Source organism: Phoca vitulina, unplaced genomic scaffold (genome assembly GCF_004348235.1).
Source record: "Phoca vitulina isolate PV1807 unplaced genomic scaffold, GSC_HSeal_1.0 scaffold4, whole genome shotgun sequence".
NCBI lineage: Eukaryota > Metazoa > Chordata > Mammalia > Carnivora > Phocidae > Phoca > Phoca vitulina.
Genome location: NW_022589707.1, coordinates 64,081,997 through 64,100,838, shown reverse-complemented (window position 1 = coordinate 64,100,838; position 18,842 = coordinate 64,081,997). Strand labels below are relative to the sequence as shown.

The 18,842-nt window shown below is 35.0% G+C and overlaps 1 protein-coding gene across 8 annotated transcripts in view; it reads left to right on the top strand.

The window, feature by feature from the left end:
• AKAP9 (A-kinase anchoring protein 9) overlaps positions 1-18,842 on the top strand; it is a 196,304-nt gene that overhangs the window by 72,027 nt on the left and 105,435 nt on the right. For all 8 annotated transcript variants that reach the window (XM_032402194.1, XM_032402189.1, XM_032402190.1 and 5 more), the window contains 5 exons: positions 7,668-7,721; positions 8,087-8,257; positions 8,987-9,142; positions 9,986-10,183; positions 15,155-17,542. In XM_032402194.1, coding sequence (XP_032258085.1) covers positions 7,668-7,721; positions 8,087-8,257; positions 8,987-9,142; positions 9,986-10,183; positions 15,155-17,542 — 2,967 coding nt within the window. The remainder of the gene's footprint in view (positions 1-7,667; positions 7,722-8,086; positions 8,258-8,986; positions 9,143-9,985; positions 10,184-15,154; positions 17,543-18,842) is intronic.

Sequence of the window (18,842 nt, the reverse complement as noted above, 5' to 3'; positions counted from 1 at the left end):
CCCTTTATTTGTGTCATCTTTGGTTTCTTTCATCAGTGTCTTATAGTTTTCAGAGTACAGGTCTTTCACCTCCTTGGTTAACTTTATTCCTAGATACTTTATTCTTTTTGATAAAATTGTAAATGGGATTTTCTTAATTTCTCTGCTAGTTTATTATTAATGTATAGAAATGCAACAGATTTCTGTATATTAATTTTGTGTCCTGCAACTTTACTAAATTCATTTATTAGTTCTAAAGTTTCTTAGTGGAGTCTTTAGAGTTTTTATATATAGTATCATGTCATCTGTACATAGTGACTGGGCTGCAACTGCTGTGGATACACTGGTGGGTAGGGCTGGCCCCAACATGGCTGGCTAAGAGGCCTGGCTGTAGCTGCTTCAGGTATGCTGGTGGGTGGAGTTAGGATGCAGTGTGACTTGGCTGGGGGGCTCGGTGTCCACGGTCATGGGCATGCAGGTGGGTGGGACTCCCTAGAGCAGGAGTCACTTCGGAAGGGCCCTTGCCAGGGCAGTCGGGTTGGTTAGAATGATTCTGCAGGGGAACATCAGGGCAGGGTGAGTGGTGCTAGGAAGAGTGTCCGAATGGGGGCCCACCAGTGTCAAGCCAGCTGGGCTGAAGGAGGGCAAGAAAAATAGTGCCTGCCAGCACTTCCATTCCCAGAGAAAGTTCTGCAGATCCTTGCCCCTGTGGCACAAGCCCTAAAATTAATAAATCTCCATCACATAATATAGTCCAGGCGCTTTTCAAACTGCTACCTCTGGGCTGGGTCTCTGAGTAGGTGCTGGTGTACACTGACTGGCCTTTTTAAGAGTGGAGTATTGGTTTCTTATAGCCCTCCTCTCTCCCAGAGTTAAGCTGATTTAAATCCAGATACTTATGGAGGCTCATATTCCCAGTGCAGATCGACAGGAAGAGGGGTGCCCAATGTGGGGCTTAAGCCCCTTGCTCCTCAAGGAGGACCTTCACACCTGTGATATCTCTCTTGCTTGTGGGTTGCCGCATGGGAGGTTTAGTTTCTGATTGCATCTCTGCCCCTCCTACCCTTCTCGATGTGGCTTTTTCTTTCTATCTTTAGCTGTGGAAGAGCTGTTCTGCTAGTCTTCAGGTCGTTCTCAGTGAGTTGCAGTATATGTAGTTGCAGCCTTGGTGTGTTCGTGGGGAGAGGTGAGCTCAGGACCCTCCTACTCGGAAGTCTTCTCTCTCTCTTTCTAACGCCATAATTCTTATAGTTTGTCTTTCTTTTTTTTCTTTTTTTTTTTTTTTTTTTTAATATTTTATTTATTTATTTGACAGAGAGAGGACACAAGCAGGGGGAGTGGGGGAGGGAGAAGCAGGCCTCCCGCCGAGCGGGGAACCCGATGTGGGGCTCGATCCCAGGACCCTGGGATCATGACCTGAGCCGAAGGCAGCCGCTTAACCGACTGAGCCACCCAGGCGCCCCCATAGTTTGTCTTTCTTGATTGAAAGTTTCAGGTGTTTTTATGCCTAAACTCCCTATGTCTTTGGGATACCCCAGGATTGCACAAAGTGCCTTTTTTTCTTTACAGTAAGGTGAATTTTTTTACAAGCCAAGTGGCTATAGATCAGACCATCTCATATATGCCTTTGAAATTTGGTTAAAATTATATAGCCATTTTCTCACTTTGGGATAAGAGAGTAACTTTAATTTTTCTTAATACAGATTTGAAAGGTAAGGACATCAAAAGATTGTGATTTCAAGTTCTCTTTTTGAAAACAGTAATATTGAAAAGTCTTATTACAATAAGTTATTTTTTGCCTAGATTTTTTTAAACTATAAAACTGGTGGGAATTATGAGGTCCAGAAGAATGTATTGAAACTATCTATGATACCTAGTAAATCTGATGTGTTTTGAAATAAGGTACAAGTAATATTTAAATATAATTCCTACAGTTAAAAGTTAGAGTATGTTGACCATGGTTGAACAAGAAATCTCTACTACATGTATATGTGTGTAATTTCTACATATTTGCATATGTAATCACATATATGTTTTATTGTTATATACATGAATGATTGTGTACATGAATAAATATATATCTATACATACATATGTATTTTTTTTCCCAAACAAAAGTTTCAGGAAAGATACTTCTTTTTACTATGTGACCTATCCTTTGATACTTTTTCTTTTTACTGGAGATCACAAAAACTAAATTGATTAACTGATTTATAATTGGAAAAAACAGTTACTTAGAAGATTACACTGAAAAAAGATATTTATGAAATGACAGATAGACCTGATTTGATCATAACCTTTGTGATATTATATATTTTGGGCCTGGATTCATGATGAATTATACTGTGACGAAGTCATATATTCTCTTTGTCCGTAGGAAAACAGTAGAAAAATTGATTGTGAAATGTTTGAAAATGTCTCATTAAGATTGCTAATATGGGGGCTGGTTGAATCCGTGATACTCTGGGCTAATTTTGAAACTTTCGCTATTCCTGTTAATGATGTTAAAACTGGTTTGACTTTGCCAAAGGCAAAGGAAGCAAGAGCAAAAATGAACTGTTGGGACTTCATCAAGATAAAAAGCTTTTGCACAGCAAAGGAAACAGTCAACAAAATCAAAAGACAACCGACAGAATGGGAGAAGATATTTGCAAATGACGTATCAGATAAAGGGCTAGTATCCAGAATCTATAAAGAACTTAATCAAACTCAACACCCAAAGAACAAATAATCTGATCGAGAAATGGGCAGAAGACATGAACAGACATTTCTGCAAAGAAGACATCCAAATGGCCAACAGACACATGAAAAAGTGCTCAACATCGCTCGGCATCAGGGAAATCCAAATCAAAACCTCAATGAGATACCACCTCACACCAGTCAGAAGGGCTAAAATTAACAAGTCAGGAAACGACAGATGTTGGCGAGGATGCGGAGAAAGGGGAATCCTCGTACACTGGTGGTGGGAACGCAGGCTGGTGCCAGCCACTCTGGAAAACAGTATGGAGGTTCCTCAAAAAGTTGAAAATAGAGCTACCCTACAACCCAGCAATTGCACTACTGGGTATTTACTCCAAAGATACAAATGTAGTGATCTGAAGGGGAATGTGCACCCTGATGTTTATAGCAGCAATGTCCACAATAGCCAAACTGTGGAAAGAGCCAAGATGTCCATCAACGAATGGATAAAGAAGATGTGGTGTGTACACACACACACACACACACACACACGATGCAGCCATCAAAAAAACCCCGAAATCTTGCCATTTGCAACGACGTGGCTGGAACTAGAGGGTATTGTGCTGAGTGAAATAAGTCAATCAGAGAAAGACAGTTGTCATATGATCTCACTTGTATATGGAATTTGAGAAACAAGACGGGATCATAGGTGAAGGGAGGCAAAAATGAAACAAGATGAAACCAGAGAGGGAGACAAACCATAAGAGACTCTTAATCTCAGGAAACAAACTGAGGGTTGCTGGAGGGGTGGGGTGGGGAGGGATGGGGTGGCTGGGTGATGGACATTGGGGAGGTTATGTGCTATGGTGAGCACTGTGAATTGTGTAAGACTGATGAATCACAGACCTGTACCCCTGAAACAAATAATACATTATGTTATTAAAAAAAAAAAAAAAACTGGTTTGACTGAGCTAGAATGAAGGGGGACTTCTAAGCCACAGTTACCTTTTCAGGAGGCAGAAGAATCATTAGTAAGCTAAATTTGTAAATTGAGGAATAAATCTCACCCTGTTATGATTTTCGTATTGGAAATTTTAAGGAATTATCTCTTAGTATCACACCCTCCCTGCCAAAGGAAATTCCTTTGTAGGAGATACATAGATTATAACTTCATTACAAATGCCAGATTTGCAAAGTTTAATAATGTTGGCTGCTCTTGTTTGCATTGGAGCATTTTTAAAATTTCAGAATTACAGTTTTGAATTGTAGGCCACATAATTATCTTGTATGTTTTTAAAATATCGCTGTCATTTTTCTGGTATGTAGGGAAATAAGGTAATAAAAAAGAACAGGAGCTTTGGAGCTTTGTGCTCAAATTTCAGCCTCATCACCCCCAAGGTGTATCAACCTGGGCCCATCACTTCAACTCTGATATATACAGTTTTTCACCTGTAAAACAGTGAGATCTTCACAGTGTAGTTGTGAGGGTTATATTTGATAATATTTAGTATGGTGTTTTGTATAAAAAAGATAATCAACAAAGTTTGGGGTTTTTTTTACTGCTCTTCAGTAGAAATATGCTTTATCTTCACACTAAGTAAATGAAGTGTGTGATGAGAATTCTTTTAACAAATTATTCTCAAAAGGATTTCAGATCCTGATTAGTTACTTAGAACTTAGATTGGAAATTTTATGGTATGCACTTAATTTTCTTGACTTCTTTGGCTGGTATTCTCATTGGATTGAATAATGGATTCAGGCCTAGAAAGAATTAGATGATAATATCCTGTGATACCTATGTTACCTAGTAAGATCTCTTCTTCTTCTTCTTTTTTTTTTTTAAGATTTTATTTATTTGACAGAGAGAGACACAGCAAGAGAGGGAACACAAGCAGGGGGAGTGGGAGAGGGAGAAGCAGGCTTCCCGCCAAGCAGGGAGCCCGATGCGGGGCTCGATCCCAGGACCCTGGGATCATGACCTGAACCGAAGGCAGCCACTTAACGACTGAGCCACCCAGGCGCCCCTAGTAAGATCTCTTCTGTATAAATATACCCAGTTACGTATACCAGAGGAATCAGACTGAGTAAAAAATGCCCTTCTTACAAATTAAATTATACCTAATCTGTTCAGTCTTCCATGAAGGGACATTTCATATCCAAAATGCTCTATGTACATGAAATATTTTTATTGATACCCTTTGAGCAGGGTTATTTGGAGAAAGTTGCAAATGCTGGAGGCAACCTAGACACATGACAGGTAAATAAATATGCTTTGTTAAGTATGGAAAGATGAAGTGACAGCAGGGCAGATACTCTCATTTTGGATTTCATGTGATTATTTAGTGCTTCTTAACCAAGTTATTTGTATGATTCATGATATTTATGAAATGACTAGCTGGAGTGGGAGACATAGCCTTTAGCCATAAAGTTATATAAACTTAGTCTTTTAACTTTGATTTTTTTTTTAACCTCACCTCATTTTTTCTCACTCCCTGCCTCAGCTCTGTTGAGGTATAATTGACAATTAAAAATTGTATATATTTAAGGTGTACAGTGTGGTATTTGATAATCAACTTTGACTTTAAATGGATGATCTTAACCTCATTAGTTACTTGGCTCCAATTCCATGAGTCACTGAGGCACATTGAACTATAATTTTCATGAACTGTTTTGAACCATCAGATTATTTTATTAAAATATCCATACAAATTTTAGGATTATTTGTTCTATTTCTTTGAAAAAAGTTGATGGTATTTTGATAGGGATATCCATTATTAATATTTTTAATGTAAATAGTACCACATTAAGTATAATAGGATAAGATATTAATAGTGAGTTAGTCTTCTATGCTTTTAAACTAACATCCACTGAAAGGAAAAGGTTTTGGTGTAAAGGCCATTTTATGGTTATAAAAATTATCTTCCTCTGATTCTTTCTGAATAGCAGTATCTTTATGAGATGATACTTACCTCTACAGAACATTTTAAAATTGAAAATGTACCTTACTTATACTTTCCCAAGTCTTCATGTTCTCCATACAGATTGAATATATCTGTGAATTCAGAAAGAATATATTAGTACAGCCTAATGGTTAAATAACTTTGACAAATGCCACAGTAAAAAAAGGACATTAAGAGAAAGGCTTTTCTTCACCTGAGTTTATCAATCTAATCTTCCTGTTTCAGGTTATTAATTTACTTTCATATTAAGGTTTACCTGGTATAGTGTTAGAAGATTAATGTAAGAAGGGATGAATGCTGTACCCTTTAGCTATCAATAAAGTAATTATCTTCATTAAAAAAATAGAATAATGCTAACTATTAATGATCCTAGTATTCTGCTGAGTATTTCTCTTCTAACTTCAGAATATAGTTTATATTAGTTTAGTCCTGGTGAATAATTTTTTATTACCTATTTACATAGTATTTAAAAAATTTTTAATAATGATTTTTATGTTTGTTATAATAACATGTAATTAAGTCTTGAAAATGGTCATGTATTTTAAGAAGCCAATACATAAGAGTGTAATTTTGATTAAGTTAGAGAAAAATTAAGCTGCACTTTGGCTATATAATGTGTTAGATACAGTCATTATAAACTGATGACTTGTATCATCTCCACTTAAAGGTGTATCCTTGCTTAATATATTTGAAAATATTCATAAAATCCATTTCATTATACTATAACTGTAAAAATTTTAGTAGATGCTTATCAAACTGCTTCATTTCAGAATCAAGAAAAGCTAATTGAAATTTAGGAGGATTTAATTGGAAAGTTATTTCAAGTGACTTGATAATAATAATCTTAATAGAGTTAGTACTCCTGTCTTCTGATAGTTTTCACAAATTGTAATATTGTGTTGCCATAAAGATTAATTTTTTTTTTTAACTTTATTTTTCAGAAATTATCCTTAGGAAAAAAAACAAAGGAATCAAACTCTGTTACAAAACTCTTTTTTTTTTTTTTTTAATTTTAAGTAGGCTCCACACCCAAAGTGGGGTGGGCTTGAACTCATGACCCCGAGATCAAGTCGCATGCTCTACTGACTGAGCAAGCCAGGCGCCCCAGTATCTTCACTTTTAAAAAGATGTAGTCCATACATCTAAAACTAATGGTGTAATGTATGGTGATTAACATAACAATAAAAAATAAACATTCAATTAATCAGAAAAAATAAAATAAAGAAAAAATAAAAAGATGTAGTCCATATCCTAACTCTGGGATATTCTAGTCTATGTATTCCAACAGTACAAACTTTATTATCTTGGATTCTGTTAACGTAGAATTATGAATAATTAAGATGTAAGCAGAAGTGAAGTTTTTTTTGTGCACTGTTGGGGGAAGGAAGGGTTTGTTAAATAGATTAATTGGTCTGAAATTAATCTCCCACCAGGTCAACCCAGGAGACATATACTGTCATCCTTCTTCCTCCCATCGTCAAGTGTTTGTGATAGAGAGAGGCAAACATATGTTATGGAAAATCTCTACATCAGTCAGGGTTGGCATGGCTGTCATTTCCCCCAGGGAAAGGTGGGGGACTGTTCCTCACCTAGTCATCTCATACTTCTTGACCTGATTACCAACCTTTAGTGAATTTGCACCAGTAAACAATTTTACTTTAAAATGAAAAAAGCTTAATCAAAAAACAGTTATTTAAATGATTATAAGGCAGGATTTTGTAGAAGAGGATTTAGTAACTTGAGGTTTATAATTACCCCTCTGAAGTCAAAATAGAAACTGCACTTAGAACTTCAATTCACTTAAACAAAAATGTATAGTACCATGTCTTCTGCATTGTTAGCACTCAAATGTTTTGGGAATCTTTGGTATTTGAAATGATCATAATGTCTTTTATAGATTTAAATTTAATCATTTTGTCTATTTTTGCCAATGAGGCATTTTCCCTATGCATAAGAGATGCATGAATATAGTTAGCAGAAATATAATTGTTAGCTTTAAATAAAATTCTGTCTAAAATCATAATATATCAGGAAATTGTTTTTGTACAGGTAAATGGTTGCAGTTTTGTGGTGAGAACAGAAAAGCCTACAAATTTATTAAGGGTACAGTATTTAAAACTACTCACGATACTAATGTTTTATACTATTTAAAACCATCTGGCTTACTAACAGAGCTTTTTCCTGCATGTACTTCTTTCTGTGTGTGATTTCTAAATGCTTTTAATGTTTAACAAACCAAAATTAGCCACATTTTGTTATAAAAGTTCAATTGTGACAGATTTTGCGGTATCTTGTTTTTGCTTTTAAGGTGTATATCACAATAATAACAAAGTAGGTTGTCATTCCAGTAAACTCTCAGGTGATAAGTGATATTTTAAAGTGGATTTTGCTATGGAATTCAGTGTTTAAATCCCTCTTCCTGAGGAATGTTGTTAGTATGAATTATTAAAAATCTTGGATTGATTTAGGAGGAAGAATTTGGTGCTGATGATTCTTATTCTGAACATGGAGCACAGTACAATCAGACCCACCTAGAGATGATGGAAAATGAATTGGCTGGTAAACAGCATGAAATTGAAGAGCTGAACAGAGAACTAGAAGAAATGAGAGCCACCTACGGGACTGATGGACTGCAGCAGGTATGTTATGTGGCTTTTGTTTTGTTACTGAGACAAAAATAGGAAATTTGAATGATAGTGTATGTACGGTCTTTAAAGATGAGGTTTTTAAATAGTAACTTAAGTCATCTCATCATATTTGTCCTTACACATATCGCAAACAACTTTGCTTAATCTTTTATGAGATAGCTAGGCAGAAATCACTTCTGGTGTTTTTGTAATCAGACTGAGAGAAAATTATGGTGCAAACCACATCACAATATGAGGACCTAAACTCATTAAAAATGTCAGCGAGTCCTTATAGAAGTAAGCGCTTGTGGTTAGAATGACATCTGTTGTTTGTGGAAGTCAGTTATGAAAACAAGGTGAAAAAGGCCATTGATGAGGAGGACAGAATACATTTTAGTTTTGGCCTCTCCAGAAACAAGTGAGAATTGAATATGTCTATGATGATGTTGCCTACGAACAGATTGGGGCATCCCTAAATATAAAGGCACTTGTCCTTCTGGAAGCAGATAAATGGAGAAGTTAAACCTAGTAATTTTTTTTAAGTTGATTTGGAAGTAAAGCCAATTTCTGCAAGCTAATCTTTCAGTTACAGACAAAAATGGTTAAGGTTACTTACAAATTATCATAATTCTGTCAGTGCATTTTGAATATTATATTTTTGAAGAATAGTTACCTATAGTAATAATCAGTTTTGTTTAAAAAATAAGTCTGGCACTTTTTATTTTCACTGATGTCTTTTAGTTACAAGAATTTGAAGCTGCCATTAAGCAAAGAGATGGCATCATAACCCAGCTCACTGCTAATTTACAACAAGCAAGGAGAGAAAAGGATGAGACAATGAGAGAATTCTTAGAGTTGACAGAACAAAGTCAAAAATTACAGATTCAGTTCCAACATGTAAGTATTACTAATAGAGCAAAATTTATTAGATTTTTAGTAATGAATTTTTTTAAAGTGCTCTAATTTTCAGAACAAATTTAAGTTTGTTTAAAATGCATTTGCTTATTATGTATCATGTTGGAAATATGTGAATGCCTGTTGTTATGATAACCAAGAGTTTAACTCTTAGTTCTTGTGTGGTTCCTTGATGTATTTTCTCTGTACTTCTTCCTTGTCTATATATTGAAAGCCTGCAAAATCTTTTAAGTCTGATTGGGTGGATTTTTGCAGAAATTAACATGTAGTCACATCCTACCTTTTGCCAACTCTGCTATGATTTTATTTTAGTTTCTAAAATAGTAGCTAGACAGAATGTGTTCCATTTATCTTTAATCAGAGCCGTAAGAATCTAATGGTATTAAAGTTTCTGATGGCAAGTACAGAAAATAATTTAAAAGGGAGGAATTTAATATAAGAATACAGGCTTATCTTACAGAATTCAAGTGAAAATACAACCAGACTTCTGAAAGGGATTAGAATCACAAACTGGAAAGTCATTTGGAATCCAGGAAGTACTGTCTTTTAGGCCCCGTCTCTTTCTGTATGTCTGCCTTAGTCTTAGCTATGTCACTAGACTTTCTCTGCTTTATGATGGGAAAGATAATCTTATTGGTTCAGCTTGGATAATGTGCCCACGATCATCTGATAAGCCATGGCAGCATGTTTACTGGAGTTTCAAGCCTATGAATCTAGCAGATTTCCCAGAGAGCAATTGTGGGCCGAGTAATACCCCAAAAGTATCTCTTCCTTAGTGCAATCTGTTCACAGAATTTAACTTGGAGGTTTCTTTCTGTTTTCAAGTTACAGGCTAGTGAAACTCTAAGAAACAGCACTCACAGTAGCACAGCTGCAGATTTATTACAAGCAAAACAACAGATCCTCACTCATCAGCAACAGCTGGAAGAACAAGACCATTTATTAGAAGATTATCAAAAAAAGAAAGAAGACTTCAAAATGCAAATTAGTTTCTTGCAAGAGAAAATTAGAGCATATGAAATGGTATGTTTATTTTAAGGAAGTCAGCCAGTGTATAACAGCTTTATAATTGAAGTGTTTTATACAACTGTTTATCCTTTTTGTTATGTATATGAATTACAGAATTTCGTTTGAGAAAAGCTCTTTAAGTATGCAAAACAACTTCTTTCAAAAGCAATTGGGAGTCTCACAATAATAGTTTAAATGAATAAAAATTCATTACTGAGTTCCTTTGGAAGTGATCAGCCATGTTAAAGTGAGTTCTCAGGAGAATCTAAATTTGTAAACAGAATTTCCATTCTTTTTTTTTTTTTTCACCTAAAGGTATTTCTACTCATTTTAGCAGTGGTTATGAAATTCTGAAAATATTTTCATGACAAAATGAAATTTTATGGATTTTAATTAGAAAAAACTACAGTAGAGTCTCTATTTATAGTAGTTATGTTTTATAAAGTTGCTTGGAACACTTACTTAACAATATATGCTCATAGGGGAAAAAAAGGGAAATGTATATATTTCATATGTTTATATTTGTTTATATGTACATACATATATATGCATGTATGTGTTTATATACATGCACACATATATCCTAGGGACTATATTTACATATATACATACATACACACATAACATATCTCATAGATTATAATCTTAAATCCTAAAAACAGCTCATCCTGGTAGATTATATTTTGTTTATTTTTCAAAAGAGAAAATGAGGTTTACAAGTGTTAAGTGACTTGCCTGAGCCTGCCCTACTGACACTTGTCAGTTGTGATTCAAACCCATATAGCTGGCCCAGAACCATATTTCTTGTGCTATACTGCACTGCCCCCTATTGTCTCCATCCTCTTCTTCTCCATCCATGCTCTCCTAATGAGCGAAAACATAAAGTCAAGTGTAGTTGCCTTGTTTGATGTCAGCTTTGGAAGCATGCATATCCAGCAACTCAATTTTTTTGCTGCTCTGTGCATTTCTGCAAATGACTATGAGTATTGATTTGGGGGTTACAAATAAATTTTAGCAAGAAGATGGATTTGCAAGAAGGGAATCTGTGAATAATAAGGACAGACTGTACATATAATATGGTACTTTTTACAACTTAGTAAGTTCTTCTGCAAGAAGTTGAAAAATAACCAAGACAAGAATATTGTTTGGATAATAATAAAATTATTAGCTAGCATTTATTTTTGTTTACCTGGTGCTAGGCAATATTCAAAGCATCTTACACATATTAACTCATTGAATCATTGTAATAACCTTATGAGACAGAGATTTCTGCCATCACCCCCATTTTACAGATGAAGAGATCAAGCCAAAGCAAGGTGAGGTAAATTGCCTAATCACACAGGTAATAGTCGGCAGAACCAGGTTTCAAACCTAGGTAGTCTGATTCCAGAGACCATACTCTTACGAAAATAGGAAACATACAAATTTAAGCTACTGAAATTATGAAACGGTATGCTTTACAACCAAGATAATTTAAAAATCATTAGATAGATGTTTACAGAACACCTATTTTGTACCAGGCCCTTGCAAAAGATAATGATGCCTAAAATGTGCCCTTTCTTCGCTGAACCTCATGGTTTAATAGGGCATGTACACAAGATAGCACAAAACAAGGGTAAGCGTAGGTAAAAAGTGTTTTGAGTAGGTCTGGCTTCATAAGGGAAGTCACTCAGAGTAGGCTTTAGGGGGAGATGATATTTGAGGCCAGTCTGTAGGTTGGAATAATTTCTCTATAATTATGTTTTGTTTTCTCAGCAGTAGGCTTATGTGTGGCACATTAGCAGCTAATCAATATTCATTTGGTAAATAAGCAAATATATTATGAATCTGAGCTGTTAGATAGGAAAGGATATTTTCTTTTCTTGTTTTGTTTTGTTTTGTTTGTTTTGTTTTGTTTGTCACCATACAGTACATCATTAGTTTTTGAGGTAGTGATCCATGATACATTGTTTTCGTATAACACCCAGTGCTCCATGCAGTAGGTACCCTCCTTAATACCCATCACCGGGCTAACCCATCCCCCACCCCTCCCCTCTAACACCCTCAGTTTGTTTCTCGGAGTCCATAGTCTCTCATGGTTTGTATCCCCCTCCGATTTCCCCCCTTCATTTTTCCCTTCCTTCTCCTAATGTCCTCCATGCTATTCCTTATGTTCCACAAATAAGTGAAACCGTATGATAATTGACTTTCTCTGCTTGACTTAGGAAAGGACATTTTAGATAGAGGTTGTAGTATATATAAAGATTCAGGCTGAAACATGTTAAAAAATGTCTAGGTAGCAAAAAATAGTTTAACCTAGAAATAGTTTTTGAAAGTGAGTCTTTACAGGAGGAAGTGTAAATAGTCTAGGCCTTAGTTAGAAGAGCCTTTAAGTTGGATTTTGTTGTATTTATTATATTCAGTAGGCAGTATTATTTGAAAGTATTTAAAATTTAAATAATTCATTTTCATAGGGGGAATTACCTTTGTTTATTTGAATGTTAGCAGAATACTTGTTATCATCAGTCTCTTCTTTGTTATATATATATATATAAACTTCTCCTTTTTTTTTTACTTTGCATGAATCCCCCTGAGTAGTAGTTCCATAGCACAGCTGAGGGACTAGAGCATTAGGGTCATAGTTGAAACTGTCGTGGTTCCCTAGACACCTACACTTGATTCCAGCCTCATTCTCGTTGCCCCTAATCCTCAGAACTTCCCATGGTAGAGTGGTCACAGGCAGGAAGTCTGTTACTCCCCACTCCCTCAGGTCTGTTTCCAAAAATAGAGGGATTTTATCTTCGATCGCAGAGCTGTCTTTTGCAACACAAAATAAATGGTTTAAAACCGTATATTTTGAAATAAACAGTACTAAGAAAACTGAGCCATGAAATTGTATTATTTAATAGTTGAATGAAGAATTGTTGTTTGCAGTTATATCACATGTTGGACAGTTTTGAATTAAGTGTTTTATGAGGGTTCCTCCCTGCAATTGAAAATCAGGAAATAGAGGTATTACAGATTTTATAACAGTGTTAACATTTCAAGACTAATTACTTACTTAATAATTCAACTGAAGTTGACCTCCTGAACTAATTTTACTTTTTTATAGGTTCCAAATTCCTTATAGATACTTTCTAGTATTTAAATGTATTACATTTGTACATAGCACAGTGAGCATAAAACACATTAATATATTTATTTTCTTTTAGCTTCAAACATATTCCGTGACAGAGAGAAGAAATACTACATTTATTTTACAGATGAAAACACTGAGATTTAAGAGATTAAACTGATTTAAACGTCATATCGTAGTACAGAAATTAAAGTCAGAAGGCTCAGCACTTGGTAATAACTTATGGTGACATTGGATGGAATATGTGATACCAAGAAAAATGCTGATAGGATTTTGCTCAAGAGGCTTCACAGAATGACATTCATTACCTTAGTTAATTTATATAGTGCAGAATCTGGCCTTTGACTTGTAGGCTGAGAAGTCTGGTTTTTATCTTCTATCAACTGAGACTTGAGCTATCTCAGAGATAAGCTCAGATTTTTCAAGTTGAAGAGTCTAATGTTTAAACCTTGAATATAAGATTATTAATTTATAGTGAGAAATAATTACCACAGGGACCTGTATACTTCAAGTTCATTGGATTTTACTTTCTTTCCATGGGCAAATGAATTTGAAAAGCTAGATAATAATAATAGGAAGTTGTTTATTAGTGAGCGTGAGATCAGAGGATATTGGAGTCAAATGTTCTGTAGCATTAGGCTATGATAACTTGATGTATCATCTCACAGTAGGAAAGTCATGCTTGTGGATTAAAATTCTTAAATTCTGTTTGCTACAACGCCTTACATTGCTTTGTACATTAGATATGGTTTTCCCAGAGGATCAGAATTTTCAGTCTTAAGGTACCTTGGTTCTCTTCCCCGGACACTGCTGAAATGAGTACTGCCAACCCTCTGAGGCTTTCCTTTCTCTAGGCTTTGACATTTTTTCTTTAGATATGTGAATACATTCATCCAAGGTGCCTTTAAGTCCTCTTAACCTGGAACTCCTGTCTCAGTAAGGTGATTTTACTTACCTACTTATATTCTGTTCCACTCAGTGGATTGTACTTTCTTTGTACTTGGGACCTCAGCCCTGAACTATTTAGGCAACTAAATAACAGAGTCAAAACTTGGTTTCTAGGGCTTCTGCTTGACTCTGCTATGCTATAACACTCTTAAGAATGATTGTTGTTACAGATGTGCCTTGGCCTATGTCCTCGATTTAGGCTTACATACAGTTCCAAAATAGAGGCCCAAGTCAGAACTGGAAGAAAATATCTGTCCCACTTTCAAATTTCTGTTCAAGCCCAAAGTCTAGGATCAAGTTGATGTGCCTTAAATGGTATAGTTGTCTTGCATGTTGTTTGAGGTTTAGCCACTTACGCGTTGGATATCCCCAAATTTCTGATTTACTTAGCCACAGGAATGAAGTTAAGGCAGACCCATAGGAACCTGTTTTGTTGTTTTAGTCTTTTCATAGCACTTGCCCATCTAACACCTTCAAGTCACTAGAATACATGGAAAGAATCTTGAGATGTATTTAAGACTTTCTTCTGGAATTATAAAGAGTACACAGTACTATAGCTGCAGAAAATATTAAGTTCTTAGAATGTTCACCAGTTATTAAGAAAGATGAAAATGTAATGGTCTAGACATTTTAATCCTACTAATTTTGAAATTAATATTTTTAACCATAGCCGTGTTAGAATTTCTTTCTTCCAAGAAGACCAACACTGCTGTAGTGTTTGCTCACAAATAGTGTTGGGTACACAAGTCTTGTCTCATTGACTTGGGAAAAATTAAGGGGCAAGCCTTGCAGTTACTTTTTGTAGAATTATGAACAAAACAAAACCAGACTTCTCTCAGTCTTTTGGTATTGCGTTTAAGCAGTCTAAGTTGCCAGGAACTAAAAATGCCATTTTTATGTATTTTCATTTTTTCTTTCTAAAGGAACAAGACAAAAAAGTAGAAAGCTCAAATAAAGAAATACGGGAAAAGGATACAATCATTGAAGAATTAAATACAAAAATAATAGAAGATGAAAGAAAAACTCTAGAGCTAATGGATAAAGTCACAGCTGCTGATAAATTACTAGAAGAATTACAAGAACAGGTTGTACAAAAGAACCAAGAAATTAAAAATATGAAATTAGAGCTGACTAATTCCAAGCAAAAAGAAAGACAGTGTTCTGAAGAAATAAAACAATTAATGGGGACAGTTGAGGAACTTCAGAAGAAAAATCATAAAGATAGCCAATTTGAAACTGATATTCTCCAGAGAATGGAACAAGAAACACAAAGAAAGTTAGAACAGCTCCGGGCAGAGCTGGATGAGATGTATGGGCAGCAGATAGTTCAGATGAAACAGGAGTTAATGAAACAGCACATGTCACAGGTAGATGAACTTAAAATACGACATAAGGGAGAAATGGAGAATGCTTTAAGATCATATCCAAGTATTACAGTTAACGAAGATCAAATAACGTTAATGAATATGGCAATAAATGAACTGAATGTAAAATTGCAAGATACTAACTCTCAAAAAGAAAAACTCAAGGAAGAACTAGGAATAATTTCAGGAGAAAAGTCTGCTCTACAGAGACAGCTTGAAGACCTTTTTGAAGAATTGAGCTTTTCAAGGGAACAAATTCAGAGAGCTAGACAGACAATAGCTGAACAAGAAAGTAAACTCAGTGAAGCACACAAATCCCTTAGTACAGTGGAAGATTTGAAAGCTGAGATTGTTTCTGCATCTGAATCCAGAAAAGAACTAGAATTAAAACATGAAGCAGAAGTTACAAATTACAAGATAAAACTTGAAATGTTAGAAAGGGAAAAGAATGCTGTATTAGACAGAATGGCTGAATCGCAAGAAGCTGAATTAGAGAGGTTGAGGACACAGCTTCTGTTTAGTCATGAAGAAGAACTTTCCAAACTGAAAGAAGATTTAGAAATCGAACATCGAATAAATATTGAGAAACTAAAAGATAATTTAGGCATTCACTATAAACAGCAGATAGATGGCTTACAGAATGAAATGAGTCAAAAGATAGAAACCATGCAGTTTGAAAAAGACAGTTTGATAACTAAGCAGAATCAATTAATTTTGGAAATTTCAAAGCTAAAAGATTTACAGCAGTCCCTTGTGAATTCAAAATCAGAAGAAATGACTCTTCAAATCAATGAACTTCAAAAAGAAATTGAAATACTCAGGCAAGAAGAAAAGGAAAAGGGTACACTTGAACAAGAAGTTCAAGAATTACAACTTAAAACTGAATTATTGGAGAAACAAATGAAGGAAAAAGAGGATAACCTTCAAGAAAAATTTACACAACTTGAAGCAGAGAATAGCACTCTTAAAGATGAAAAGAAAGCCCTTGAAGACATGTTGAAAATGTATACTCCTGTTAACCAAGAAGAAAGATTAATTTTCATAGACTCCATTAAGTCCAAATCCCAAGACTGTAACTGGCAAAAAGAAATAGAAATACTTACAGAGGAAAACAAGGACCTCAAAAAACAATGTATTCAGCTAACTGAAGAGATTGAAAGGCAAAGGAACACTTTTTCATTTGCTGAAAAAAATTTTGAAGTTAACTATCAGGAGTTACAGGAGGACTATGCTTGCCTTCTCAAGGTAAAAACTGACTTAGAAGACAGCAAAAACAAACAAGAAGTAGAGTATAAAAGTAAGCTTAAAACACTTAGTGAAGAGCTTCATCATCTGCAAAGAATAAATCCAACTATGGTAAAAATGAAAAGTTCAGTCTTTGATGATGACAAAACTTTCATAGGAGAACCATTGGAAACTGGTGAGGTTGTTGAGAAAGATACAACAGAACTTATGGAAAAACTTGAGGTAACCAAGCGAGAAAAGTTAGAACTGGCGGAGAGATTGTCTGATCTTTCTGAACAATTAAAACAGAAACATGGTGAGATTAGTTTTCTGAGTGAAGAAGTGAAGTCTTTAAAGCAAGAGAAAGAGCAAGTTTTATTGAGATGTAGAGAGCTAGAAATCATCATTAACCATAAACGGACAGAAAATGTAAATGTGTGTGATGCTCAGTTAGTCTCTTTAAAAGATGGTGGTGTGACTATGACAGGCAAGGATTCTGGAGAGTTAGTTTCTAAAATAAATAAAGATTTTGTTGAAGAATCAAAAATAATGGAGGAAGATAAAATTCCTTTTGAAAATAAGACTGTTGGAAAAGAAGGCAAGCAAGAACAGTTGTTTTTGGATCATTTGCCATTAGTGACAAATGGATCATCACTTGGGACAACTGAACCAAGTAGAAATGATAAACTTCAGTGGGAACTTAGTGTACTTAAATCAGAACAGGTATGTTTACTTACTTATATAGATGCTAAAGCATAGTGAAAATGTACAATGCTTACAAAAAATGTTTTCATCTACCTATAACACATATAAGAGAATGAAAATTGAACCCTATAATGTAATTCTCATTTGGGCCTATCAGCTATCATTGCTTTTTTTTTTTTAATATGTTTTATATTTATTTGTCAGAGAGAGAGCACGAGTGAACACAAGCAGGGGGAGTGGCAGGCAGAGGGAGAAACAGGCTCCCTACTGAGCAGGGAGCCCGATGCGAGACCCCATCCCAGGACCCTGGGATCATGACCTGAGCCAAAGGCAGACGCTTTGACAGAGCCACCCAGGCATCCCAGCTATCACTGCTTTTATCTATTTTTTCTTAAACACTGTTGCCTTTCTTTCAGTTAATTTATGTTATATATTCTGTTAAGGAAATAAAAACATAGGAATGGTTTCACTTTCTTTGGAAAGGCAGGAGTTTCAATAACTTCGTTGAGAATCTGAACTTTAAAAAAGTTACTTTGTAATATTTTGTTGTAATTTCAAAGCTTGGTTTCAGCATTTTGTTTTATATTGGCATTTTCCAAATTCCACAACTAAAAATTAACACTTAAATTTTTCAGTACTTTATACTTACTTATTCAGTAGTTACAACGCTGTATTTCCTCGAAAAAAAAATCTCAAGTCCTAGAATTTTCTCAGAGTACTGTGTAAAGCTGAAGGGGTAAAAAATATTAATTCTAACTATAACTAAAGAATGCATATAATGAGTTATAATAAATCATTCTTGACAATTTATATTTGTTGGGTAGTGATATTAGAAATAACTGGAAAATTCCACTGGGTATCTTGTATAATGCTGCTAAGTAAAACTTTGTTTCTTAATTTATGCAACAGGTATTTATTGAATCTCTAGCCAGGTATAGGATTATACTGGCAAGCAAGAGAGCAGGAGAGCTCTCTTTGAGAGCAGGAATATATTCTAGTGAGGGAGGCAGAGAGTAGACAAGGGAACGAGTAGAGTAGTTAGAAGTAGTGATAAGTCCTATAAAGAAAATAAAACAGATAACATGATAGAGAATGATGGGTAGTGGTGGTGCCAGCATTCTATAGGATGATCAGGAAAGGTCTTTTGGAGGAATTGACATTTGAACTGAGATCTAAAAAACTAAGAGGGAGCCTACTACATGCAAATTAGAGCAATTGTGAAAACATAGGTGAGCTTGAGAAACTGAATGAAGGTGTGTTTAGTTGAGTTTGAAAGCAGGAGAGTGAAAGAAAAAGAGTTTGAAAAAGAAAGAAGAGA